Here is a 26,720-nt window from a genome sequence, read left to right as displayed (position 1 = left end):
CTGTCCCTGCCATGGTGTGTCCTGGTGGGGCTGTGCAGGGCACTGCTCCGTGTGGGCAGTTCCCTGCTCTGGAACCACCTCACCCCCTGAACCCTCGCTGGTGTTGTGGCCAATGTGGATGTTGGTTTGAGGATGTGCAGATTTCTCACTGTCTCGTCTCTGGCTGACCGTGGCACGGAGCCAGGAGCTGTTGGGAGGTGTTTTCACTGCCAGGGCCAGGAGGGGATGGTGGGAGCTGAACCCTCTGCGTGTGCCTGGAGGGTGTTCACAGCTCCCGAGTGCTCCTGCTGCATCCCTGTTCTCTCCTGTTGCTGCAGGACACCCTCAGGGGAGCTGGTCACAGAATCCTGGGATGGTTTGGGTTGGGAGGGACCTCAGAGCCCCCCCGTGCCAGCCCTGCCATGGCAGGGACACCTCCCACTGTCCCAGGGTGTCCCAGTGTGTCCCAGTGTCCAGCCTGGCCTTGGGCACTGCCAGGGATCCAGGGGCAGCCACAGCTGCTCTGGGCACCTGTGCCAGGGCCTGCCCACCCTGCCAGGAACAATTCCTTCCCAATATCCCATCTGCAAGACAAAAACAAGCAGAATTTTCCTCTGGCAAAACCTTCACCAGATGTGCGCTTTTATTTCCTAACTGAGATTAAAAGATTGGGAGGACTGTGCCAGAAAGCCACAGAAGTGAGGTGATTAAACCAAGGGAGGCAGGTTAAACCAAGGGCTGCAGAAGGGACAGCAGGCACAGGTGATTCCAGCACCCTTAGACCTACAGGAGCAGCAAGACAAGTGTTTAAATCTGCAGAGCTTTAATTGAAGAGCTTAGGGAGGGCAAGCTCTGGTGTCATTTGAGGGGCAGAGGTGCTGCCTTCCTGCCTTCGCGGGCCCCAGGGAGCTTCCCAAAGCTCTCCATCCCCTCTAGGGCAGAGACTGTGCCCTGCCTCCATCTCCTCTAGGGCAGAGATTGTCCTGTGGCTGCAGCCAGAGCTGCAGCACAACCTCTGCCCAACATCTCCATCCAAACCCATGGCATGGAAGGGGGGACTGGGCTGCAAAAAGCTGATAGTGCCTGCAGTAAAAGTCCCTGTCCTTGGGATTTTCCACAGTTGCTTTGCACTACCAAGCAGTTGGAAATAAGCTGGGGAATTATTTGTTGAGCCAAGAGAGGCTGAGAAGAAGGAAGGGGTTGCCGCTGTGTCGGCCGTGCAAAGCGGCGATAGGAGAGCCCCACTCTGGTGGTGTTCAACTCTGGGGTTTGTAATTCCTGAAAAAGGGCCCTCAGCCTGATCCTGTTCCAGCTCTGTCCAGGGAAGGAGGGATAATGCCAGCTGGTTGCAGCTGGAATGGGCTCCAGTAACATTTCTGGCTTTGATCTCCATAAGGGAGTGCTCCAACAGAGTCACAGTCGTTCCTCACTTTCAAAAACTGCTGTTCAAGTAGCACAGCTTTGAGAAGTGTTTGAATTCTTGTCTGCAGAAATTTGCACCAAATGAGCAAAATTATGTGTATTTTTGGGAGCAGCATGGAGATGGGGGAGTGGAAAGGAATAGAGTCCTTTAACAATGATCCCTCTTCATTCTGAAAGCACAGTGCTAAATAGAGAGGGCCTTTTGCAAAATGAAATTGAGAATATGAAAACCTCTGAACACAACAGTGGAAAAATTTAGGAATCATTAAAGTTGCAGTAGTTATAAACTACATGAGCAAATCCAACTTTGAATTACCAAGGAAAGCACTGAGCTCAGTTTGCAGTTGAAAACCAACATCTGTTCTGCGGAAAGACAACAGAAAAGGGGAGGAGGGTTTAAAGACAGTTCTCAAAATGGTTGCAAATTTATTATTGAGTCTTTCCTCCTGGAAATCAGCCCCGGTAGCAGCAGTGACATTGCAATGAACTGTTCTGTTTGCCTTCCATAATTAAATAACACTGTGATAGTCCCTCTACTTGGCTAATTTTAGCCTGGTAAATAGCTGGAAAATGCCAGCACTATTGTAACCAAGTTATTCAGCTGCAGAGGCAATGAAAACCTTCCCAGAGTGCTGGGAACTGAGCCCCTCGTGTGCTGCAGCACCAGCAGTGAAGGCAGCAGGTTGGGCTGGGAGATGGTGGCAGAAAACCTGGGTTATCTGTCCATAGCTGCTTATGACTGTAAAATCAGGTTTGTCATAAATCACAGAATGGTTTGGGCTGGAAGGGGCCTTAAAATCATCTCGTTCCACCCCCTGCCACGAGCAGGGCCAGGGTTTCTGGCTTTGCTCACATCCTGCAGGGAGGTTTGGCCAGGAGTGCTCTGGCTCTGCCTGCTCTGCTTCCCTGGTGCAGGAATACCAACCATGGAAAAGCTGTGGCAGCTCATTTCAGCCTCATGTCTCACATCAGCCAGAAACCAGAGCATTGGCCTCCTTCCTGCTCAATCAAGGCTGTGCAGCTAATTAGCTAATTACCACCATCCTTCACCGCTTCAGGGGCTGCGCTCCCTGGAGCAGGTCCTGCTGCTGGACGACACAGACCCTTGGTGGGGTTCAGTGCTGGGCCAGAGGCTGTGAGAGCACCCCAAGGGTGGCAGTCTGTGCCTGCAGGGGGACAGCTGGGGCCAGGGCTCCCCAGAAATGCAGGAAAATCCTGGCAGGGTGGTCGGCGTCCCATCAGCACCGCCTGAGTCCCAGGGCCCTCCTCCAGCACCAGCCTTGGAAGGGACTCTGTGCAGGGAGTGAGGAATCTGCAGCAACCCTGCAGAACTTTCTGCAGCCCCCCCAGTTCCCAACAGGGGACAAAGCATTTAAGACATTTTTAATTCATGCAAAGCAGCGCCGTGTTCGAGAGCCCCGGTGACACATTTGTGCATTTCCCTGCTGGAGCCCCTTTCCGCACATTTGGGGATTTGCTCTCCTAATTTGAAGCGACAGTGCTTCAAGCATGTAGAATTAGCTGCAGAAAGTTACAAAATTGGGGCCACGGTTGGTATCTGTGTTGTCAGCCAGCACCAGGAGCTGGAGCTCCTTACAAATCTTTCCTCCTTCAGCATAATTAGTTCACAGGTGGTGTCTTGGAAAGCCTTTGAAGATGTTGCTGAATTCTTAACGCTGACTAAACAAGTAACTGTGACAGGTCAGAGAGAATAATTGAGGAATCTTCTTTAATTAATGATTTCACATCTTATGAGGCACTTTTATAAAAATTGGAGTGGGAGAGAGAAGGACCTTAAGTTATTTAATTTTCTCAGGAACAAAAGCGTGTGTTTAAATGAGCACTTGGGCAGGTTGGACAACTCCTTGAACCCCAGTTGCTTCTCCCCACTCTGCCTTTCTGCATATCTAACACATTTAATATGCCAGGATACCAAATAATACCTCATTTCAAGCAGGCTCTGTTTGTTCCGTGGGAAAGCTGCCAACCCCTCCAGTTTTTCTCCTCTTTATGCAGTCTCAAATCCCATTTAAATCAATCGGTGATTTTGTGTAAGGAGAATCTGCAGGGCTGGACTCTGGATTTCGGGATTCACAGCGCTCTGTGTTGCCACTGGTTGTGTCTGTTGGTGAGGAAAGCGCCGTGCTCCTGCAGCTGGGGGCTCTGCATGGCAGCAGGAGATGCTGGTGCAGCACCCCTGGGGCAGGGACAAGAGGCAGGGCCAGCTGGGCTTCACTGCCAAAGCTGCTCTTCCTTCTCCCCGCTCCTGCAATTCCTTCCGAACTCTAAAGGGCTCTGAAAAGGTGATCCACGTTTCGGGTAGCAGGTCATGGATCATGGCAAACTTAACTTCTAAATCCTGCCAGGAGCAGGTGTGTGTTTGTTCTTAGAGCTTCTGATGCTTGGTGGCTGCTTTGTTGCCCCCCAAATCCCCTGCCTGAGATCCCATCTCCGTCAGCTGATGAGAATCACCCTCAGCACCCAGTCCCACAACACCAGGGGTCCTTCTGTCCCAGTAACAGACCCAGGACAGGTACAGGGCTACCAGGCCTTGCCGTGAGTAGATTGGCATCAACCGGGTGAATATCTCCAAAATATCAATGTATTAAACCTCCTTGTTAGTCAGCTGACAGCTCTGTGCTCAGAGCACATCGTGGGCAGTGCTGCTGCATCCCAGAGCCCAGGCAGGTGTGAAATTCCAGCATGGCTCCAGGAAAAGCTGGAATGTCTGCACGCAGCCAGCTCCACACACCTGCACCGGTAATTCTGGGTTTCTGTGGGAACCCATGGCCCAGCCACACTGGGAATTATATCCTGGGGGAAATAGCTGCCTTCCAGTGCTGCAGTCACCTGCTGCTTCAAACAGGTGAACTCTGTGCTTGTAAATCTTCCCGGGAAGGCACATCCTCCCAGCGAATGTGTGGAATTAGGTAAACATTCCTGTTTAAGCTGAACGAGCGTCTCAGGCTGTGCTCAGTGACATTCAGCGTGCTCAGAGCCTGCATCATCATTCCAGCAGAATGTTTGAACACACTAAATCATATTATTCACTGCTTGCTGAAGAGATGCATTATTTAATATCAAGAGAGCTGCTTTCTATCAGCTGAAAAATAGGACTAGAACTAGGTCGTTTTTAGTCCATTGATTCCCACTCTCTAAGCCGGCATGTAAAATACAAGAATGTTTTTTTCCTGATACTGTATTGCCTACAAGCCTTCTGTCAGCGGGGATTTCAATATTAATGAGTTTTCCCACTAATATGAGAAGCCCACTTAGGAGAAGAAGCTGCCGTGAGAATCCTGAATATTTTACAATATCACACATCGATCAGTTGGCTGGAGTTTCACATCTTAACCAAGGAGTGCCTGTGAGAGATGCCAGGGAGGCAGAGCAGGGCCAGGTGTGAAACGGCTCCTGGAGGCTGTGAGGGGGGTGTGGAGGCTGGGGAGATGCTCAGCCTCCTGCTGCTGCTTTCTCCCACCCGTGCGTTCCCAGGGCTGGGGGCGAGCCAGGAGGTTCCTCCCATCTCTGAGGGAGGGATCAGTGTCCTCGGTGCCGGGCGTGTGTCAGGGTCCAGATCAATTCCTGCTTTTGGCAGGTGTGTGTAGGAACTCCAGTGTGGGAGCCTGGGGAACACGGGGAGGGCTCTTCCCGGTACAGCTCTAATTTCCTGCAGTTATTGGGGTTTAAACACGGATATTCACAGAATCAGGGAATATTCTGAGCTGGAGGGGACCCTGTCCCTGCACAGACCCCAAATCCCACCCTGGGCATCCCTGGATGTCCAAACCCTCCTGGAGCTGCTCTGGCAGCCTCAGGGCTGTGCCCATTCCCTGGGGATCCGGGCAGTGCCAGCACCCTCTGGGGATGAGCCTGTCCCAAAACCCACCCCAAAGCGCCCTGGCCCAGCTGCAGCTGTTCCCCTGTTCTTTACACAACCTATTTACACCTTCCCCGAGGCTGAGACAAGCCCCAGCTCCGCCTGAGAGAAGACAAGCAGGAGATTCCAGCATGTGATTCAGCAGCAGGAAGAGAGCAGTCCGTGTTTTTATTTATCACAGAAGGATATGTTTTAAGTGAAGGTTTGATCAGCCAGAACTGGCTGACTACGGGAATTGTACAGGAATAAATATGCATACATCCATCTCGATGAGATGGGTGCCCATGTGCAGGGATTTAAAATGCACATGGAGCTGTGGATCCAGAACCTCAGGGAGGGCCCAGCTCCGTGTGGAACTCGGAGGAGCCTCCAGCTACAGCTGGCAGGGAAGGATCTGACAAACTTGGGCTGTTGAGGGAGGGAAGGCTTGGGGGATTAGGGGACTTGTCAGAAAAAGCCTGTTTGAAAACTCCATGAATATGTCAGTTTTAAAGAAATTCAAATAAAGGCCTGTTGAGTTTTGAGTGGGAAAAAAAATAGGTTGGCTTCCTTCCAGGCTCCCCATCTCATTCCAGGCAACACTTCTTCTTTTTTTGTCTTTTCCCTGTCTGAATTTCGCACCAAATGGAAATTTCAGTTCCATGCCAGCTGCATTTAGAGTATCTGTGCAACATGGACATTTTGATGGAGTTGCCAACAATATTTCCAGCCAGGATGGAAAACAACATCCCAGGATGACACAGGATCAGCCATTTCCTCACTCTGAACCCGGTGTTTCAAAGCTGCATCTTTTCCTTCCCCTCTCTACAAACAATTGCAAAGCCCAGCCTGCTGAGGTGGATTTTAAGCTGGGCTTTGTCCTCATTTAAACCTTCCAGATGTGCCCTTAACGTGTCACCAGGCAACCCTGAAAGGCTGAGTGTGGGCTCTTCCAGGAGCTCTCTGGGTTAAAGAAAGCAGCACCAGCATCTGTGGGATTTGTATTGTGGCTGAGCCAGGCCTGCATCCTTCCAGAGCAGGGTGGGAACAGGTTCAAGCAGCAGCTCTGAACAATTAAATAAACACTCTTTTATCACTGGCACCTGCTCCTGTTCATGGTGCTCAGGAAGCCCAGATTTTAACCGAGCCTCTGAATCCACAGAACAGTGTGGAGCCATCTGATTAAAATTTTAAAGATGCTTTTCATTAAGATGGAAGCTGTGCAAAAACATTTTCCCGTTTCCAGCTGCTGAGTCAGACAGCTCCACGAGAAAGAGCTGCTGGATGAGGCAGTGGAGCTGAGCTCAGGGGGTGGGTGGCAGCCTGCTCCACACTGGGCCAGGTCCTGGGTGGCTCTGGGTGGCTCTGGGTGGCACTGGGCGGCACTGGGTGGCTCTGGGCGGCACTGGGTGGCACTGGGTGGCACTGGGTGGCACTGGGTGGCTCTGGGTGGCACTGGGTGGCACTGGGTGGCTCTGGGTGGCACTAGGTGGCTCTGGGCGGCACTGGGCGGCACTGGGTGGCACTGGGTGGCTCTGGGTGGCTCTGGGTGGCACTGGGTGGCTCTGGGTGGCACTGGGTGGCTCTGGGCAGCACTGGGTGGCTCTGGGCGGCACTGGGTGGCTCTGGGTGGCTCTGGGTGGCACTGGGTGGCACTGGGTGGCTCTGGGTGGCATTGGGTGGCACTGGGTGGCTCTGGGTGGCACTGGGTGGCACTGGGTGGCACTGGGCGGCACTGGGTGGCTCTGGGTGGCTCTGGGTGGCTCTGGGTGGCTCTGGGTGGCACTGGGTGGCTCTGGGTGGCACGGGTGGCACTGGGTGGCACTGGGCGGCACTGGGTGGCACTGGCTGGCACTGGGTGGCTCTGGGTAGCTCTGGGTGGCTCTGGGTGGCACTGGGTGGCACTGGGTGGCACTGGGTGGCACTGGGTGGCTCTGGGTGGCTCTGGGTGGCACTGGGCGGCACTGGGCGGCACTGGGTGGCTCTGGGTGGCTCTGGGTGGCACTGGGTGGCACTGGGTGGCTCTGGGTGGCACTGGGTGGCTCTGGGCAGCACTGGGTGGCTCTGGGCGGCACTGGGTGGCTCTGGGTGGCTCTGGGTGGCACTGGGTGGCACTGGGTGGCTCTGGGTGGCATTGGGTGGCACTGGGTGGCTCTGGGTGGCACTGGGTGGCACTGGGTGGCACTGGGCGGCACTGGGTGGCTCTGGGTGGCTCTGGGTGGCTCTGGGTGGCACTGGGTGGCTCTGGGTGGCACGGGTGGCACTGGGTGGCACTGGGTGGCACTGGGTGGCTCTGGGTGGCACTGGGTGGCTCTGGGTGGCTCTGGGTGGCTCTGGGTGGCACTGGGTGGCTCTGGGTGGCTCTGGGCAGCACTGGGCGGCACTGGGTGGCTCTGGGTGGCTCTGGGTGGCTCTGGGTGGCACTGGGTGGCTCTGGGTGGCTCTGGGTGGCACTGGGCAGCACTGGGTGGCACTGGGTGGCACTGGGCAGCACGGGTGGCACTGGGTGGCACTGGGTGGCTCTGGGTGGCACTGGGCGGCACTGGGTGGCACTGGGTGGCACTGGGTTGCTCTGGGTGGCACTGGGCAGCACTGGGTGGCACTGGGTGGCTCTGGGTGGCACGGGTGGCACTGGGTGGCACTGGGCGGCACTGGGTGGCTCTGGGTTGCTCTGGGTGGCTCTGGGTGGCACTGGGTGGTTCTGGGTGGCTCTGGGTGGCACTGGGTGGTTCTGGGTGGCTCTGGGTGGCACTGGGTGGCTCTGGGTGGCTCTGGGTGGCACTGGGTGGCATTGGGTGGCACTGGGTGGCTCTGGGTGGCATTGGGTGGCACTGGGTGGCTCTGGGTAGCTCTGGGTGGCTCTGGGTGGCACTGGGCGGCACTGGGTGGCTCTGGGTGGCACTGGGTGGCTCTGGGTGGCTCTGGGTGGCTCTGGGTGGCTCTGGGTCAGCCAGCAGCACCTGCCACTGCACACTCAGGGCTGCAATGATTGACCTTGGCCCCTCTTGTGCCCCTCAGGTGCAGGCCCATGGCCCAGCTCTGTGCTCCTCGGCCCATCCTGCCCCAGATGCTGCCTGCCTGTGCAGTGAGCGTTGTCACTCGCCCTTCCTCTGTCCCTGGTGGCTCTGCAGTGGCTGTCCCCAGCTCAGCCTCCCTGCTCAGAGCCACCCAGAGGGAGCTCTCTGCAAAGCCAGGCAGCTCAGAGATCAGCTGGCTTTGGGAAGCTCAGCAGGAGCAAACAGGGTGTGGATTTTCCAGAGGGAGATGTGAATAACCCAGAGCAGAGAGCTCTGCTCAGAGAGACCCTGCAGGAATGAGCAGTGCCTGCCTGTAAGGATCCCAACCCTGCTCTGCCCTTCCCTCCCACGCTGCACAGCCCCAGTCAGAGCCCAATTTCCCCAGAATCACAGAATATCCTGAGCTGGGAGGGACCCACAGGACCAGCCCAGCTGCCAGCAGGAGGAGCAGAAGTGTTTGACAGAGGTGGAATCCCACCCTGCTCAATGCTATCACTGTCCAATTCCCAGGCAGGTGCTGGCCAAACCTGAAGGATTTTAGTGCTTAGGGGTTATGCATGGTACAAACTAGGAAAGAAAGATTGGGTTTGAGGCAGAATGTGTCTTCCTGCACGTGTCTCCAAGGCTATCAGAGCCAGTTTGAAGGCATCCATCTCTGTCCCAAAAGCACCAAGGTACTGCACTAATTGACAGAGATTTTCATAGGCATGGCTCTTAGCAGAACCTGCACGCCTAAAGCTCCCAGAGCTTTGAAAAATCTCAGCTGTTGGGGTTTTTTCCCTCTCTTCTGTGTAATAACATATGCAAAGCTGAGCCATAATGTCTCCAAAATCCTCAGGATTAAGCTGAAAAGCGAGTGGGGAAGGCTGGGGCATGAAAAGCTTCCTGATGCCAAATCCTGCAGCAGCAGGAAAAGCTGCAGAGCAGCACAGGCAGGAAGGGTGAGGGGCTCTGGAAAGGGACCCCCTGCAGAAATCCCAACCCCAAATGGCTCTGGGAGCGGGGGGATCATCGCCTCTCCCCCACAGGCAGCTGCAAGAGCTCAGAGTCCTCCCAATGGCAAATCAGCTCCTGCTGCAATCCCAAATAACTCATCCCAGGGAGCAGGGATTGGAGGCAAATGGAACAACAGAATCACAGACTGGCCTGGGTTGGGAGGGACCTTAAATAAATCCCACCCAGAGCCCCACTGGCCATGGCAGGGACACCTTCCCCTGTCCCAGTGTCCAGCCTGGCCTGGGACATTCCAGGGATCCAGGGCCAGCCCCAGCTGCTCTGGGCACCTGTGCCAGGGCTGCCCATTCTAACAATAGGATCCCTCAGTGGGGCCAGTGCCAGGAGATGGATCCCTAACAGGGAGCCACAGCTGAGGGTGGCAAAGGCTGTGTTCAGAGTGACACATCACTAAATCACTGCATTCAAAGGGGCAGGGACTGAACCCCGTGTGCCCCACAGCTCTGGAGGGTCAGCTGGGAGGAGGAGGAGGCAGGGAATGATGGCTCCCAGCCCAGCACCTGGGCTTTCTGGCATTCCTGAGCACCTGAGCATCCCTGAGCACCTGAGCATCCCTGAGCACCTTGGCATTCTGGGCATCCCTGAGCACCTGGGCACTGCCATTCCTGAGCACCTGGGCATCCCTGAGCACCTGGGCACTCTGGCATCCCTGAGCACCTGGGCACTCTGGGCATCCCTGAGTACCTGGGCACTGCCATCCCTGAGCACCTGGGCACTCTGGGCATCCCTGAGTACCTGGGCACTGCCATCCCTGAGCACCTGGGCACTCTGGGCATCCCTGAGCACCTGGGCACTGCCATCCCTGAGCACCTGGGCACTCTGGACATCCCTGAGTACCTGGGCACAGCCATTCCTGAGTACCTGGGCACTCTGGCATTCCTGAGCACCTGGGCACTGCCATCCCTGAGTACCTGGGCACAGCCATTCCTGAGCACCTGGGCACTGCCATCCCTGAGCACCTGGGCACTCTGGGCATCCCTGAGTACCTGGGCACTGCCATCCCTGAGTACCTGGGCACAGCCATTCCTGAGCACCTGGGCACTGCCATCCCTGAGCACCTGGGCACTCTGGCATCCCTGAGCACCTGGGCACTGCCATCCCTGAGCACCTGGGCACTCTGGCATTCCTGAGTACCTGGGCACTGCCATCCCTGAGCACCTGGGCATCCCTGAGCACCTGGGCACTGCCATCCCTGAGCACCTGGGCACTCTGGCATCCCTGAGCACCTGGGCACTGCCATCCCTGAGCACCTGGGCACTCTGGCATTCCTGAGCACCTGGGCACTCTGGCATCCCTGAGCACCTGGGCACTCTGGGCATTCCTGAGCACCTGGGCACTCTGGGCATCCCTGAGCACCTGGGCACTGCCATTCCTGAGCACCTGGGCACTGCCATCCCTGAGCACCTGGGCACTCTGGGCATCCCTGAGCACCTGGGCACTGCCATCCCTGAGCACCTGGGCACTCTGGGCATCCCTGAGCACCTGGGCACTCTGGCATTCCTGCCATGAGGAGAGCCCAGTGCTGGCTGCAGCCCAGCCTGGCTTGGGGAAGATCTCAATCAAGTTGCAAAGGAGCAATAATTTTGCTGGGGCAGTGTTTGAACACTGTGGGGCCCCATGAATAGTTAATGTCACGTCGAGGGCTGCAGACAAACGCTGCTGGCTCTGGAGAGCCAATAGCTCAGGCTGCTGTGAGTGATGTTTGTTCCCTGCACACACAGCCCCGTGCAAATTGCAACCATCCCTCACGAGGGGCTCGCTGCAGCCCAGGAGGGGCAACTCTGCCTGGCTGCTGCTCTGGGAAGTGCCAGGGCAGCCTGCTGTGCCCTCCCTGCTGCTGGGCACATGCAGATGCCTCTGGGGAGTCCAGGTGGATCCCTGTGCGGAGGGCACTCTCCCCGTGCCCCTCAGTTTGTGCCTCTTGCCAAGGACAGGGCATCCCTGGGAGCTGGCACAGCTCTCAGCCCCTCCATCCCAAATCCAGGGGGTTGGAAAAGCCCCCCAGAGTCCAGTCCCTGAGCCATCCCCACCCTGTCCCCACCCAGGGCTCTGAGTGCCACCTCCAGGTGCCACCTCCAGGGATGGGCACCCCAGCCCTCCCTGGGCAGTTCCAATCCCTGACCCCTTTTCCACGGGGAGGTTCCATCCCCACCCTGTGCCCAGCCCAGAGCTCTGAGTGCCACTGATAGTGGAGCCCTGGAAAATGTGAAAGATAGACTTTGAAAATGTGGGGCTTTGTGTTTTCTCAGATCACTGCACCTGCGTAAGCAGTATGATAAATGGTATAATTGTTAGATGTGATGATTGTTTAGTAACTAAATATAATTATTGTATAATCATAAGAAGAATCATGAGAACTGTGTTAGAAATGTAAGGGGGAACGATGAGAAGCCAGGTTTGACTGAAATCTGTGTATACAATAGAACAATATAAGTTTAGTAATTAACATGGAAGTTATATAACAATAGAAAATAAAACCACGATCATCTCGAATGTATGGTGGGAGTCAGATTTGAGTTGTGTGCTCCTGACACCCAGAGCTCTTCATAAAAGCACCTGCATCTAATCACTTATGTGATGATGTGTTTCTGAACACTAACACCACCTCCAGGGACTCCCTGGGTACCTCCAGGGTGGGCAATGCAGCCCTCCCTGGGCAGTTCCAGTGCCTGAGCCCCTTTCCATGGGGAAATTCCTGCTGGTGTGTCACCGTGTTCACAGGGGGATGAGGGAAGAGATGAGGATCTGACTCCATGGTTCACAAGGCTGATTTATTATTTTATGATATATATTACATTAAAACTATACTAAAAGAGTAGAAGAAAGGATTCCATCAGAAGGCTGGCTAAGAATAGAATAGGAAAGAATGATAACAAAGGTTTGTGGCTTGGACTCTCTGTCCAAGCCAGCTGGGCTGTGATTTGCCATGAATTAGAAACAACCACATGAGCCCAATCCCAGACCCACCTGTTGCATCCCACAGCAGCAGATAACCATTGTTTGCATTTTGTTCCTGAGGCCTCTCAGCTTCTCAGGAGGGAAAATCCTAAGGAAAGGATTTTCCATCAAAGATGTCTGTGACACTGGTGCCCACCCTGAGCTCCCCTGAGGCTGTTAGGATGCAAGGAGCCACTGTAACCTCTGCAACCAGCAAACAGTTGGACTTGGTTGTTTATTTCACCCAGCACCTTCTTCTAATCAAAACACTACTGATGATTAATCCTTTGGCCATATGGGCACAGTTTGGGGATAAATTTCCATGGGTTACGGGGTTTTTAATATTCCTGTAAAAAGAGAGGAATACATGCACTGTGCAGAAATGTGACCAAGAGGAACCCACCAGAAATGCTTAAGAAAATCAACAGAAATCTGAATAAACGGCACATCTTAGAAATCATCTGCCAGGCACCTCAGTGGAAGATTTGCTGAAAGGCTACCAGCACTTCCAGCCAAAAACTTCCCTCCTCATACACCCAAAAAGGGAGAGAAACCATGTTCCAACCTGCTTAGCTCCACATCCTTTGTCAAGAGCACAAGAATGATGTGGAAACCGTGCAGAAACTGGAAAGCTCAGGGTAAAAAATTATCATTCACGCTGCTGTATGACATTGCCTCAACACAGCAGAACCAACAAAGTCTTCCTGATATATGAGAACTATCAGAGATTGCCACTGAACACGGAGATTTAATGTGCTGCTTAATTCAAGAGCTTATTTACAATGTCACACGTCACTTGGAGAAAAATGGCTCTGACAACCAATCATTTAAAATATAGGAAGAATGTTTTACAAAAGGTCAGAAGTACAAATATTTTACATATTAACTACTAATAAATTCATTTCCTCTCAAAGTTAGGAGGATCAGCAAATGTCTCCAAAGCCATTTGCAGTATTTCAGCACAAGGCCCAACCTCTAATTACCAATGTAAGTTGTAAATAATTGTCAAGCATGCAGATGAGCCAAAAATTCTCTCAAATTAAAGTAATTAGCTCCCAAGTCAAATTTTTCTGTCACATTGAAACGCTTTTCCTTGTCTCCAGTGTGACACTTACAAATGAGAGCCACATTGTCAGGGAAGCAGTTATTGTAGGCTGCCAGAATGATGCCTGAGGAACCTGAGCTCCCCAGCAGTCCTGGTTTCCCCTCCTTCCTGTGCTGCTCACCCCACGTGGGATAAATTACCCAGCAATTTATCCAGCTGGATCCCTGGCAGGTGGCTCCAGAGCTGCCCCATCCCTGGGCCTGGGACTATCCCTGGTGGAGAGCATCAGTGCTTGGCTCTTCCTGCTCCTCCTTCCCTGAGGAACCTTCCAGGCCTCCTGGGCTGGGACACAGCGATGGGAGAATGGGAACGGGGATGGGGATGGGAATGGGAATGGGAACAGGGATGGGAATGGGGATGGGAATGAGGCTGGGGATGGGAATGGGGATGGGGATGGGAATGGGAATGGGAATGGGGATGGGGATGGGAATGGGAATGGGGGTGGGAATGGGGATGGGGATAGGAAAGGGAATGGGAATGGGGATGGGGATGGGAATGGGAATAGGAAAGGGAATGGGAATGGGAATAGGGATGGGAATGGGAATAGGAAAAGGAATGGGGATGGGGATGGAAATGGGAATGGGAATGGGAATAGGGCTGGGGATGAGCAGCTTCCTCAGCCCAGTGCTTTCTCTGGCACTTTCATGGTTTATTCTCAAGCCCTCTCAACCAAAGCTGTGTGTGTCCCGTCCAGAGGAGGATCCTGAGCTGTTCTCCTGTTTAGTTTTGGATTCCCAGGCAGGACCCAGAGTCAGGCTTGGTTTCCATTTAACTTCAGGCTAAAGAAGGTTGGGTTTGCTGCAGATGAACCCAAAATCAGGGCAGATGTTGGGGAAGATGGAGTCCCAGCCTTGAGCACGCCCCATCCCAAGCCAGCTGTGACCAGAGGGTGCACAGAGCCCTGGAATAACACAGGACTGGCCTGCTCCCTTCCAGTGGCTGCTCCCCTCTACAGCTGCTGCTATTCCACTTCCTCCAGACCAGCCAGCAGGGTTTAGACTCAGAAATGCAAGCTGGATGTGTGGTTTGCTTCGCCCTGCGTGTGCCAAGAGCAGTAAATCTGCAGGATGCTTGAAGGGAGGGACAGGGAGAGCCTCACTCAGCATCTCAGCCATTAGGGAAAAGGAAAGGTTCACCCCAGAGGGTGCTGGCACTGCCCAGGCTCCCAGGGAATGGGCACACTCCCAACCCTGCCCCAGGAGTGTTTGGGCAGCGCAGGAAGGCCCAGGGGCCAGGATTTGGGACTGTGAGTGATGGGTGTGCTCCTGGTGCCCAGAGCCACCGAGCCCCTGCTCCCTTGGCTGATTTCTGCCCTCTCCTTTGCTGCTGGAAGGGGGTGAGGTGGGGATCCCCTTCAGCATGGGTCCAGCCCAGGGCTGGAGTGGATTCTGTCCAGGCCAGCTCCTCCTGAGGGCTGTTCCCATCTGTGAGAAACCCCAATCACTTGTCTGTAAAATTGTAAAAGTTTAATGGTAATAAAATGGTTATAAAGATAGTAATACAATTAGAGTATTAATAATAATTTGGGCAATTTGGACTAGGACAATATGAGACAATAGAACCAAAGAGTTACGGACAGTCCGGGTACCTTTTCTGGGCAAAATAAGCCCGAAAAAGGCCCCACGTTAACAGAGGATTAACCCTTAAAAGTAATAAACTGTTGCATATTCATACACCTCATCCACGATGCATAAATTCCATTCAAACACAGGATTCTGGCTGGGCAGTGTCAGCTTCTTCCTCTGAATCCTGACAGCGCCTTCAAGGCGGGAAGAAGTTCATTTCTTCTGATAATGGGGCCAGAAATTCTGTTTCTCTGAAGGATTCAGGTGTCCTGTGGCTGCTATCTCAGTGTAAGTCCTCTCTTTAAAAAAAGTATCCTACATAGCATAGTTTCTATTTGAACATTTTTTTATAACCCAAAACTATACTTACACTACTTAAGAGAATTAATACAGCATTACTTTCTAACACAGCACATATAATATTCATTTGAATATTTGCAAAAAGCCAATCATGAAATAGGCATTTTTCACACATCTGTCACTCCAGAGCTCCCCAGGGATGTTCCATTTCCCCAACACCACTGCACTCCTCAGCCACACAAAGAAACGGGACACGGCTCCAGGATCAAGGATGATATATAAAGCCAAATTTCCTTCTGTTCCCTCACAGTAATTTCCCCCATAAATGCTTCTGGGGGCTGTGAAGTGTTCCTTGCAGCAGAGTGGGAGTCCATCAGGGCTGTGCTATTTCATCCTGCTCAGCTCTCCGTGCTTCATTCATCCCAGGCAGGCACCACAGGGACTCTGTTCCCTGCACTATTTCAGGGAAGGAGCTTCTCTTTGATACCACCAGCTTTGTCTCTGTCTGCATGAAACTCCACTGAAACACCCCTGAGCAGAGTGTGAAGGCTGAAAACGGGGGGTGTTTCACCAAAGCTTGTCCTGTGCTGTCACTGTCACCACTGCCCTGACCCTGGGACACCCGGGCACATCCACAGCATCCTGCAATGCTTTGGGGTGGGCTATAGGGATCACCCAGTGCCACCCCTGCAGGATAAACACCTGCAGAATAAACCCCTGCAGAATAGACACCTGCAAAATAAACCCCTGGAAAATAAACACCTGCAAAATAAACCCCTGCAAAATAAACCCCTGCAGAATAAACACCTGCAGAATAGACACCTGCAAAATAAACCCCTGCAAAATAAACCCCTGCAGAATAAACACCTGCAGACTAAACACCTGCAGGATAAACCCCTGCAGAATAGACACCTGCAAAATAAACCCCTGCAAAATAAACACCTGCAGAATAAACACCTGCAGACTAAACACCTGCAGGATAAACCCCTGCAGAATAGACACCTGCAAAATAAACCCCTGCAAAATAAACACCTGCAGAATAAACACCTGCAGAATAGACACCTGCAGGATAAACACCTGCAGAATAAACCCCTGCAGAATAAACACCTGCAGAATAAACACCTGCAGAATAAACCCCTGCAGAATAAACACCTGCAGAATAAACACCTGCAGAATAAACACCTGCAAAATAAACCCCTGCAAAATAAACACCTGCAGAATAAACACCTGCAGAATAGACACCTGCAGGATAAACCCCTGCAGAATAAACACCTGCAGAATAAACACCTGCAAAATAAACCCCTGCAGAATAAACCCCTGCAGAATAAACACCTGCAGAATAAACACCTGCAGAATAAACACCTGCAAAATAAACCTCCCACTGTCCCAGGTGCTCCCAGCCCCAGTGTCCAGCCTGGCCTTGGGCACTGCCAGGGATCCAGGGGCAGCCACAGCTGCTCTGGGAATTCCATCCTAGCCTGTGCCAGGGAACAATTCCCAATTCCCAATGTCCCATCCATCCCTGCCCTCTGGCACTGGGAGCCATTCCCTGGGTCCTGTCCCTCCATCCCCTGTCCCCAGTCCCTCTGCAGCTCTCCTGGAGCCCCTTCAGGCCCTGCCAGGGGCTCTGAGCTCTGCCTGGATCCTTCTCCTCTCTGTGACTGAGCAGGACCCACAGCAGGACCCACAGCAGGACCCACAGAGGGATCAGGAACTGCAGGGATTTTGAGTGAGGAACGACTCAGAGCTCTTGAGCAGTTGCTGGCTTGGGAAATGCTTTGCTCCAGAGGCTGATTTGGGACCCTCAGCCCCCCGTGTCCCCCCAAGCCAGCACTGCTGTCCCTCCGTGCCCAGTGAGCCAGGGCTGGCAGCCCTGGTGGGACTGCTCTGTTTGAGCCACACCACCCCCCACCAGCAGAACCCATCTGACTTTGACATCTCCAGGGCTGGGTGTATTTTTAGCAGTGTGAAACAAGTCTGTGCTGTTTAGCATGAGTTATTTAGTGTGAGTTATTCGCTGGGGAAAGGTGACCCTGGCTGCTGCGGAGGGCAGGCGGGGAGTGTGGGTCCCCCTCTGCCCCCCTGGGCAGGGCTCCCCCAGCCAGGGAGCCCCAGGCCCAGGCACAGAGCCCCACAGTTCAGGGCTGCACAGCTGCTGGCCGTGGTTACCGTGTGCTCCTTGCTGGGGTGTTTTTTCCTACCTGTAAATGTCATATTTTACATTTTAGCTCAGTCCAAATCAGCACCAGGATCGGTTTTGCATTGGACACAGGGCACATCCCAAGTGGGCTCTTCATGACTGGAACAAGAAATGCCTCTGTCTCATTTTCTGTGCCTACACAAACACAGGCTGGGATAATATTTCACTTTAGGACATTGCTGGTGGCATGTCTCAAGTGTTTAAATTACTAAGCTTTCAGAGTTCAGCACAACAAACAGCTGATTTTTTGCTTCTGCAGTTCTAGTAATCGTATTTTAGTCCCTGTTTTCCCATTTTAAGACTCACAAAATGCTTTTTTATTCATTTAAATTTGAAATAAGGACAAATCAGCATTTCATCTCCCAACTCCTGCCCTGCCAGCAGCCCAGTGTGAATGCTGATGGACAGGGCCTGATAACACCCCTCTCTTATCAACCCCATCACTCTTCTGGGGCTCATTTCCTGGATCTTTCTGCCAACACTCCCATCCCAGAGGATGATAAAGCCCCTCAGTTAAGCACCTGGCACTTCCCAGCTTTATCCTGCCCAGCCCTGGCTTATCCATGGGCAGAGTCAGCTCTTGGACAGCTCCTGCAATATTCCGTGTCCTTCCTCAAGGATTTTCTGAGAGATTTGTCTGAGCAGCGCTGAGCTCTGCTTGACAGATAATGCACAAAGCAAGATCTGACTGCAGCCCCACCACCCAGGGATGGGCTGAGCCCAATCTGTGCCCCAGGCTGGGAGGATGCTGTGGGAGAGGGAGGCTCACAGCACATTCCTGCAGAATCCTCATCCCTGCAGCTTCCAGCCCTGCCCTGGCCAGCTGTGCCAGGCTGGGCAGCCCTTCCAGGAAGGAATTCTCCCTAAAATCCCACCCAAACCTGCCCTGGCCCAGCCTGGGGCCGTTCCCTCTGCTCCTGTCCCTGTTCCCCCCGGCTGTGCCCTCCTGGCAGGAGCTGTGCAGAGCCACAAGGGCCCCCTGAGCCTCCTTTGCTCCAGGCTCAGCCCCTGCCCAGCTCCCTCAGGGATTCTGCAGCCCCTGCCCAGCTCCATGCCCTGCCCTGGACATGCTCCAGCCCCTCAGTGCCCTTCCTGTCTTGAGGGGCCCAGAACTGATCCAGAACTGACCCCAGAACTGACCCAGAACTGACCCAGAGCTGACCCAGAGCTGCCCCAGAACTGACCCAGAACTGACCCAGAACTGATCCAGAACTGCCCCAGAACTGACCCAGAGCTGATCCAGCACTGCCCCAGAGCTGATCCAGAACTGACCCAGAGCTGACCCAGAACTGACCCAGGGCTGGGGGTGCCCAGAGCTGACCCCAGCACAGGAGGGGTGTTTTGAAGCTGACCCCAGCACAGCAGGGATGTTTTGAAGCAGGCCAGGACAGAGGAACACCAGGCTGGAGAGATCCTCCATGCCCACATGCCCGTTCCCAAGGCATTTCCACATTTCTGGAATTCCCAGCCTTCTCCAGGTGCTGCCACCGTGGCCAGGGCTCTGTTTAGCTCCAGCCTGCAGCTGGCATCACTTCAGAGTGATCCATTCACCTGCACTCCTGCCTCTGCCGTCCCGTGCAGCTCCTGCCTGGGCACTCAGCCTCAGCATGACTGCATTTGGATGAGTCTGAACAAATCCCTGATCCGTTTTCAGACAAGGCTTGGCTCTCCCAAGGCCAAGCTTTGCCCTGGCCTCCAAGGAGGTTTCTCTGCTGCCAGAGGGGCTGGTTCCAGAGCTCTGCAGGCACCCTGTGCCCATCACCGCTGCTGCTCCCTAACAGAGCCTTTATAGACTGTCCACCTCCTCCTCCAGAGCCATAAATCCTCCAGCAGCTTCAAGTGGAACAAAATGAAGAGATGTTATCCCCAGGCCTCGCCCCAGCCTTCTGAGGCCCATTATCTCCCCATCTTTTCTCCTAAAAGAACCTTATTTGACAGCCTAGCCTTTTTCATCCTTCTTTTTTGCCTTACTGCTCTGACCTTGAGTTAGTTTATTCCTTCCCTCTCTGTATGTTTTAAACGTTGCACCAAAAAATCCAATTTATTAAGGCTTTCCTTTAGTAAATGATTAACCTGAATATGGTTAAATGCAATGCTTATTAACATCTCCCTGCATAATCCATTTAACAGAATTAGTTTTGCTTATTCAGACAACCTAAAGGGGTCTGTGCTTTTGTCTACACAGCATCAGCATTAAAGCTTATAATTATTTCTGGTTAATGCAGCCCTTGGTGCTAGGAAATGCTGGTTTGTGTGTTCCAGCATAGCACTTCTCCTAATCTCTTGTATTAATTAGAGATACTGATATAATATTACTTTGTTCCTTTCTATTCAGCACCAGGAGAGATGTCTGAATATAATCCTATCTGTGCTAAGGGTGTCTTAAATATTTCCACAAGTGCTGGCTGGTGTAAAACATTAGGATTAGGTCCAATAATCCCTGAATTGGAAGAAAGGAGAGCTCACAAAGGCACGTGGGCACGCCAGGTGTGCCTGGCACCGGGGTGGTGCCATGGCCAGGCAGGGAATTCTCCTCGCCCTGAGGGGACATTGAAGGTCCCCTCTGACCTCAGTTTCCACCCCCAGCCCCTGTGGGTCCCTTCCCAGCCCTGGTGATGCTCTGTGTGTGTCCCCTTTCCCTTTCCCTTTCCCTTTCCCTTTGAGGGATGCAGCCACTCTGGCTCTGAGCAAAATTTGACTTACACAGCAGCACAAAAGTAAATTATTGCCCCTCAGTGGCTGCAGCTGACATTTTAAACCCATTGTGTCCTGTAAATCCTGGGTCATTTGGTATTTCAGACATCAGGCTGCTCGTGGAGCTGGTTTTAATCTTTTCCTGGATGGAAACTCACTTTCTTTTCAGGCATGTCAAGGTGTCACCCCCACGGGCTCTGAATTTGCAGCACCAGATCATAAAGTCATGGAATTGTTTAGGTTGGAAAAGCCCCCCCAGACCAGGGAGTCCAACCATGGCCAGCACTGGCAGGGCCACCCCTGAGCCACGTCCCCAAGTGTCACATGCACTTTGAGATGCCCCTGGGGAAGGGAAACCGTGAAAAACGCCAATCACTTGTCTGTAAAATTGTAAAAGTTTAATAGTAATAAAATGGTTATAAAAATAGTAATACAATTAGAGTAATAATAATAATTTGGGCAATTTGGATTAGGACAATATGAGACAATAGAACCAAAGAGTTACGGACAGTCCGGGTACCTTTTCTGGGCAGCACAAGCCCGAAAAAGGCCCCACGTTAACAGAGGATTAACCCTTAAAAGCAACAGCCTGTTGCATATTCATACACCTCATCCACGATGCATAAATTCCATTCAAACACAGGATTCTGGCTGGGCAGTGTCAGCTGCTTCCTCCAAATCCTGACAGCGCCTTCAAGGTGGGAAGAAGTTCATTTCTTCTGATAATGGGGCAATAAATTCTCTTTCTCTACTTAAGAGAATTAATACAGCATGACTTTCTAACACAACACCTATAACATTCATTTCAATATTTGCAAAAAGCCAATCACAAAATACACGCATTTTTCACAGGAACCCAAACCTGCCTGGGCAGCTGTGCCAGGGCTGGGCAGCCCTTCCCTGGAGAAACTCCTGCAGCCCATCCTGACCCTCCCTGGTCACAGGGCTCCTTCCCCCTGGGCACCCCAGCCCTCTGAAATCAGCTCTGGGTCACGCTGGGGATGGGGCTTATGGAAATGCCCAGCAGGGCTGCAGGTGTAATCACAGACTCTGATCATTCCAGCTTTTATTTAAAGCCTAATCACACATTCCTCCACCATTACCTCCCTGCATAAATATTAAGACTGGGAGCTCGTGTGTGTGTGTGTGTGTGTGTGTGAAACAATGGCATGGTAATATTTCAGTGGGGGAAAAAAAGGCAGCTGGTTTATGCTGCTCTCAAACATCTCAACCTTTTCATTTTCCCCTAAACTGAGGGCTTAGTCTGACACAGAGAACCATCCAAAAGTGCTTTGAAAAAAGAACAAAGTGACCTTGCATGGCCTTGCACAGGAAAGCAAGGATTGCTCAGTCCTTACAAAAATAATTGCTCAGAGTAGATCAAGGACTGAGCAGACCATGCTAAGAGTCTTTAAATTTTAAAGGTGTGTTTATTTCTAAAGTTTATACATCAGCACAAAGCTATGAAATTTTATTAATATCCAGCAACAGCATTTTGCTTGGCCAGCAATGAATTCAGGGAGCCACAAGAAAAATAATCAAAATTCTGAGGGGGAGAAGAAAAAGTCTGCAGGAGATTATTAATTTTTAAGGATTTTTAAGAGTCTAGTCCAATATTTTAAACTATGTGCCATCCAGTAGGCCTCGTGTGACATCATAATTGATAATTAAGCTTCTCCAGGTTTGCTTCTCCTTCAGGTTTCTTTTCCATCCAATTCTTCTGCTTAGGCAGCTTTGGGAACTGAAACTTTTCTATTATCTCCCAAGTCAGTGCATTTTCCCCCCATTAACTCCCCTCTTGCCTTTGTGCAGAAACAATCCAGGTATGATTTAATAAGCCCTGGGAAGACAGAGCTGGTTCATATGCAGGAAATCAGATTTACATAATTTTCCACTGGCTTTTATAGCTACTGTAGTTCAAATTATCCTAAAGTTGGGGAAACTCTCTTCACACCATAAAATGAAATAGCACCTGTGTTATGCTTCAGCTTCCCCACCCGGCCCTCATAATAAATTAAAGGTTGATTTGTCATCCTGACTTAGCAGAGAAAGTCCTTTTGTAATGAGAGGAGAGGAAGTGCCCTGGCCTGCAGTTAGTCACAGTCATCAGTCACTAAACTAAGCTTCAAAACCGAGTTTAATCTTGTTTTGTTTTGGGTTTATTACCTGAGCCTTTCTGCGTGGGGGGAAAGCAGAGGATTTGGGGTTGTGTCACATTCTCTGCGCCAGTAAAATGTCACACACTGCAAGGGGAGCTGCAGGGGTCTGTACAGAAACCAAAGGGACGCTGGTGGTTGGGATTTGATCCAAGATCTGGGCTGAGCAAGGCTGGGGACTGGGAGGCAGCAAACAGGATTTGGTGCAGGGTGAGGGAGCAGCTCCTTGTGCTCCCTCCTCCTGCCTGAGGCTTTCCAAGAGCAAAGCCAGGGGTTTCACAGGATCCTGGCATGGTTTGGGTTGGGAAGGACTTCAAAGCCCCCCAGTGCCAGCCCTGCCATGGCAGGGACCCCTCCCACTGTCCCAGGTGCTCCAGCCTGGCCTTGGGCACTGCCAGGGCTCCAGGGGCAGCCCCAGCTGCTCTGGCAATTCTATTCCATGGCCTGCCCACCCTGCCAGGAACAATTCCTGCCCTGTGTCCCATCTAAATCAGCTCTCACTCAGTTTAAGGCCGTTCCTCTTGTCCTGTCAAGGACAGGGTTTCTGCCAGGTCCATCCCTGAGGCACAGCTGGGACACTGCCAGTCCCAGGGACCAGCTCCTCCCTTGCTCCTCAGCACTGATTCCTTTCTCTTTGCACTTTGTGTGCATTTGCCCAGGAATTCGAGAAAGGCTTTGTGGTAAACAAATAAATACAATTTCTTCAAAATTAGTATTAATGTCTTTAGCTGAGCACCATTGTCAAACTCTGGCTTCTGGAGTTGGGCAGACAATGAGCTGTTTCCCACGAGGGCTTCATCCAGTCCCCTCTCATTGATTGCACTGCAGATCTTCAGGCTCAGTAACCTAAAGATGGATCGATTATCCAGCTGGTTAAAAACCAAGCACTCCCGTTTCTAAGTGCTCGCCTTAAAAACAATTCCAGCTGCTGGAGCAAGCGGGGCCGTTCCCTGGGCAGGTGGCAGCAGAGCTGGGCAGCCTTCTCTGTGCTGCCCAGAGCAATCCTGCTGCTGCCCTGAGAGGGAAAAACTCCTTACCTGTGGAGAGGGATGCGGTGTGGGGGCCGAGAGAGGGAACTGCCACTGACCCCTGTGCTTGCCTTGCAGCTCCCAGCACGGCCCAGTACGGCATCACCGGGCACGCCGAGGTGCTCTTCTCCTGCTGGTCCCTGGTGCTGACGCTCTCCTCCCTCAGCAGCATATTCTACCTGAAGAACATCCTTCTGCACTAAATGTAAAGACCCATAAAAGGCTTTTAAGGATTCTCTGAAAGTGCTGATGACTGGATCCAATCTGGTAGAGTTTGTTAAAAGCGGCGTGGGATATAATCAGTGCTTACATGGGGATGATCGCCTTCTGTAGAATTGCTCATTATGTAAATACTTTAATTCGACTCCTTTTTTTTTGATTAGCTGCATTACCTTGTGGAGCAGTACACATTGTCCTTTTTTAAGACGTGAGAACTCTGAAATTACTTTTAGAGGATATTAATTGTGATTTCATGTTTGTAATCGACAAGTTTTCAGAAGCATTCAGTCATGGTCTGCTGACTCGCAGACTGTAGTTTACAAAAAAAGGATATTGCAGTAAAAATGTGCTTCTTTAAGGCTGCAATACAAACATTCAGTTCCCTCCTCAACTAGCATTCTATCCAAACTTACACAAAAAACATTTGTTCTTTTTTGAGTAAAAAAAAAAAAAAATCGAATAATATTGCCTTCAAAATATTTCTTCAAAATATTACACATATCTAGATTTTCTTCTAGCATGATATTCAGGTTTCAAGAATGAGCCTTGTACTATAACTGCGTTGCGCAGTACCGCTTTTGTTCTCTTCCCTCCTTCCTGCCAGTTCAGCATGGTTGTGCCTTCATGAAACACGACTTTCCTCTTCCTCTCCAACCGGTCTGGAATGTGTTCTGGGAAATGCTGGAGCATCCTTTGGAGCACAGGAGGTGTCTGGGTGAGGCCAGAGGAGCCCCCAGGAAAGGCTCCTGTCCCCCTGCAGGAGCTGCTCCAGGGGCAGGCTCAGCTCATGGGCAGCACCAGCTCCTTCCTGTCCCTCCCTCCACCACCACTGAGCAGTAGGTGACCTCTGTAAAAACGACATTTCCCATTAGAAAACAGAGCTCCAACGATTTTGTGGCACCTTTTGAATGTGGGAATGTTCCCCCAAAGCCAAATTCCCACCTGGCTGTAAATGTCAGGACCGTCCCTTTTGTATTGCTGGCAAAGCCGACGCGAATTGGTATTTTTCTTGCACTCAATTTTGTACTGGTTTGGCTGATTTAGCAATGATAAAGGATGCTTTGAACCATGAGACACCTGCAAATCCCTGGAGTGTCAATTTTCTCTCTCCACATATCCGTGTGGCAGCAGCGGGGCCGCTCCTGCTGGGGGCACGTGGCTGTGCTTGGAGAGCCACCTGGGCAGGCAGGGCTTGGGGACCTGCTCCCCTGGCCAGGGCTGGCCCTGCCCTGCTCCCCTGGCCAGGGCTGGCCCTCCAGCCCCACAGCATCCCGTGCAGGGACCCTGAAGGATCAGCCCAGAAATCCTGTGCCATGGTGCTCCATCCTTCACAGCCCTGCGTGGCGCTGGTGTGAGGTGCTGCTCACAGCTCACACAGAGCTGCCACCTGTGTCACTCACTGGCGTGGCCGTGGCCAGCAGCCCTTGGGCACCACATCCCCTGGTGGCCCCAAGAGCTCCTGACCTGCTCACCAACAACTACTGACAGCAGGAATAGCAAAATCCTTATCACAGAATCCTGGGCTGGGCTGGCCTGGGTTGGGCTGGGAGGGACCTCAGAGCCCATCCCATCCCACCCCTGCCAGGGACAGGGACAGAGACAGAGACACCTCCACTATGCCAGGGACACCTCCACTATCCCAGGCTGCTCCAAGCCCCGTCCAGCCTGGCCTTGGGTGGGGCAGCACCACTTTCACTGTGATCATCGCTCCCAGGCTCTGTGTTTGAGCTCCAGCAGGTGGCTGGAATTTCCCAGTTCCCCACTTTTCCTGCTCACAGCAGGTGCTGGCAGTGAGCAGCCCCAGCTGGGCCCTGGGAACACTCAGCAGTCCCAAAATCCCCTTTTTTCCAGCAAGGAGGGCTCGGAGCTCGCTGGGGTCAGTCTGAGCTGTCCCAGGCCAGTGCACAGCCAGGAGGTGCAGCACCTCTGCTGTCCCTGCTGAGAGAGCAGAGATGTTCACTCCAACAGATGGCAATAAAACATCCTGGGTCACTCTGCACGTGGTCAGTGACAGGCTGTATTATTTCTCTTATGATTCACAGCCGTGTGCCAAGCAGTTGCTGTTTTCAGAAATGTGGCATTTTTTAAAACCTGGAATAACATGAACGAACCCGTTCTGCTGTAAGGAAAGGGTACAGACTCACCTCAAATGAGCTTATCAGTCCTGATAACCCCATCTCTCTTGTATTGCAGCTTTAAAGTGCTCTATTTCAGAATCCATTCACTAGAAACAGTGGTGCTGCAGGAAGTCTTGTGTCAGTGAAGTTTTATGAAGGAAGAAACGAGGCTGTGGATAACCCCACCCATGTGTGTAAAACTGGGAGAGGGTTCTATGCTGTGGCTGGATCAAACCCTGCATTCCAGTGATTCCTGACATTTGGAACCTGATCTTTCCAGCAACAGGATAGAACGAGCAGCAGCTTGATTAAACATGAGAACCAGAATATTCAGTGAAGCGTTGAATGTTTGCATTCACACCAGGGAGAGCCACCGGGTGGCACGGACAAGAGGCCCTGTCCCACATTTGATTTTCACTCGGTGGGGGACACCCTGCCCGCCAAGCCCAAAAAGAAACCCCCAAACCCCCAAGAGCAGCAGAACTGGGAGCTGTGTCTGGGTGCCAGGGGTGCTTTTGTGAGGCAGGGGAGCGCTGGGGGTGAGAGGGGCAGGGAGCTGAGGGGCTCTGCAGGGCTTGGGCAGGGCTGCAGCTGCAGCAGAGGGGTCAGGGGGACACACCTGGCCGGGGTGAGCTGGGCTGGGACGGGCTGGGGTTTGTGCTCCCAAAGGGGCAGCAGAGTGGGCACAGCCACTCCAGGCTCTGCAGGATGGGAGGGTGCCTGGGGCTGCTTCCAGCCCCTCATTGGTGGGGGCACAGCCACTCCAGGCTCTGCAGGATGGGAGGGTGCCTGGGGCTGCTTCCAGCCCCTCATTGGTGGGGGCACGTTGGGCAAAGGTTTGTTCTGTGCTCCCCTGCTCTGTCTGCCAGCCAGGCTGGCTCTGTGCGTTCCCTCCTTCCCAACACGACAAGAAAAGGCTCAGCTGAGCATTTCCAGCGGGCTGCTGGAGCCCCCGGGCTGGGAGGGCTCCTGTGCAGTGCCTCAGGGCTGTCCCCACGCTGTGACACTGCTGTCACACGGCTGCTGGCCCTGGCACCGGGCTGACACTCAGCTGAGGCGTGTCTCACAACTCAGCAACAAACGCAGCTTCCCAAGGGTTTGTGTCTTG

General features: G+C 52.7%; 1 protein-coding gene across 2 annotated transcripts in view; it reads left to right on the top strand.

Annotated features, from left to right (window-relative positions):
* NEGR1 (neuronal growth regulator 1) overlaps nt 1-25,941 on the top strand; it is a 215,882-nt gene extending 189,941 nt beyond the window's left edge. For both annotated transcript variants that reach the window (XM_054638586.2, XM_054638585.2), the window contains one exon: nt 23,355-25,941. In XM_054638586.2, coding sequence (XP_054494561.1) covers nt 23,355-23,479 — 125 coding nt within the window. In that variant the 3' untranslated portion in view covers nt 23,480-25,941. The remainder of the gene's footprint in view (nt 1-23,354) is intronic.
* Nucleotides 25,942-26,720: the final 779 nt, after the last annotated feature.

The sequence above is a fragment of the Agelaius phoeniceus genome, chromosome 8, assembly GCF_051311805.1.
Source record: "Agelaius phoeniceus isolate bAgePho1 chromosome 8, bAgePho1.hap1, whole genome shotgun sequence".
NCBI lineage: Eukaryota > Metazoa > Chordata > Aves > Passeriformes > Icteridae > Agelaius > Agelaius phoeniceus.
The sequence above is the reverse complement of the archived record's forward strand: the minus strand, read 5'-3'. Positions and strand labels throughout refer to the sequence as shown.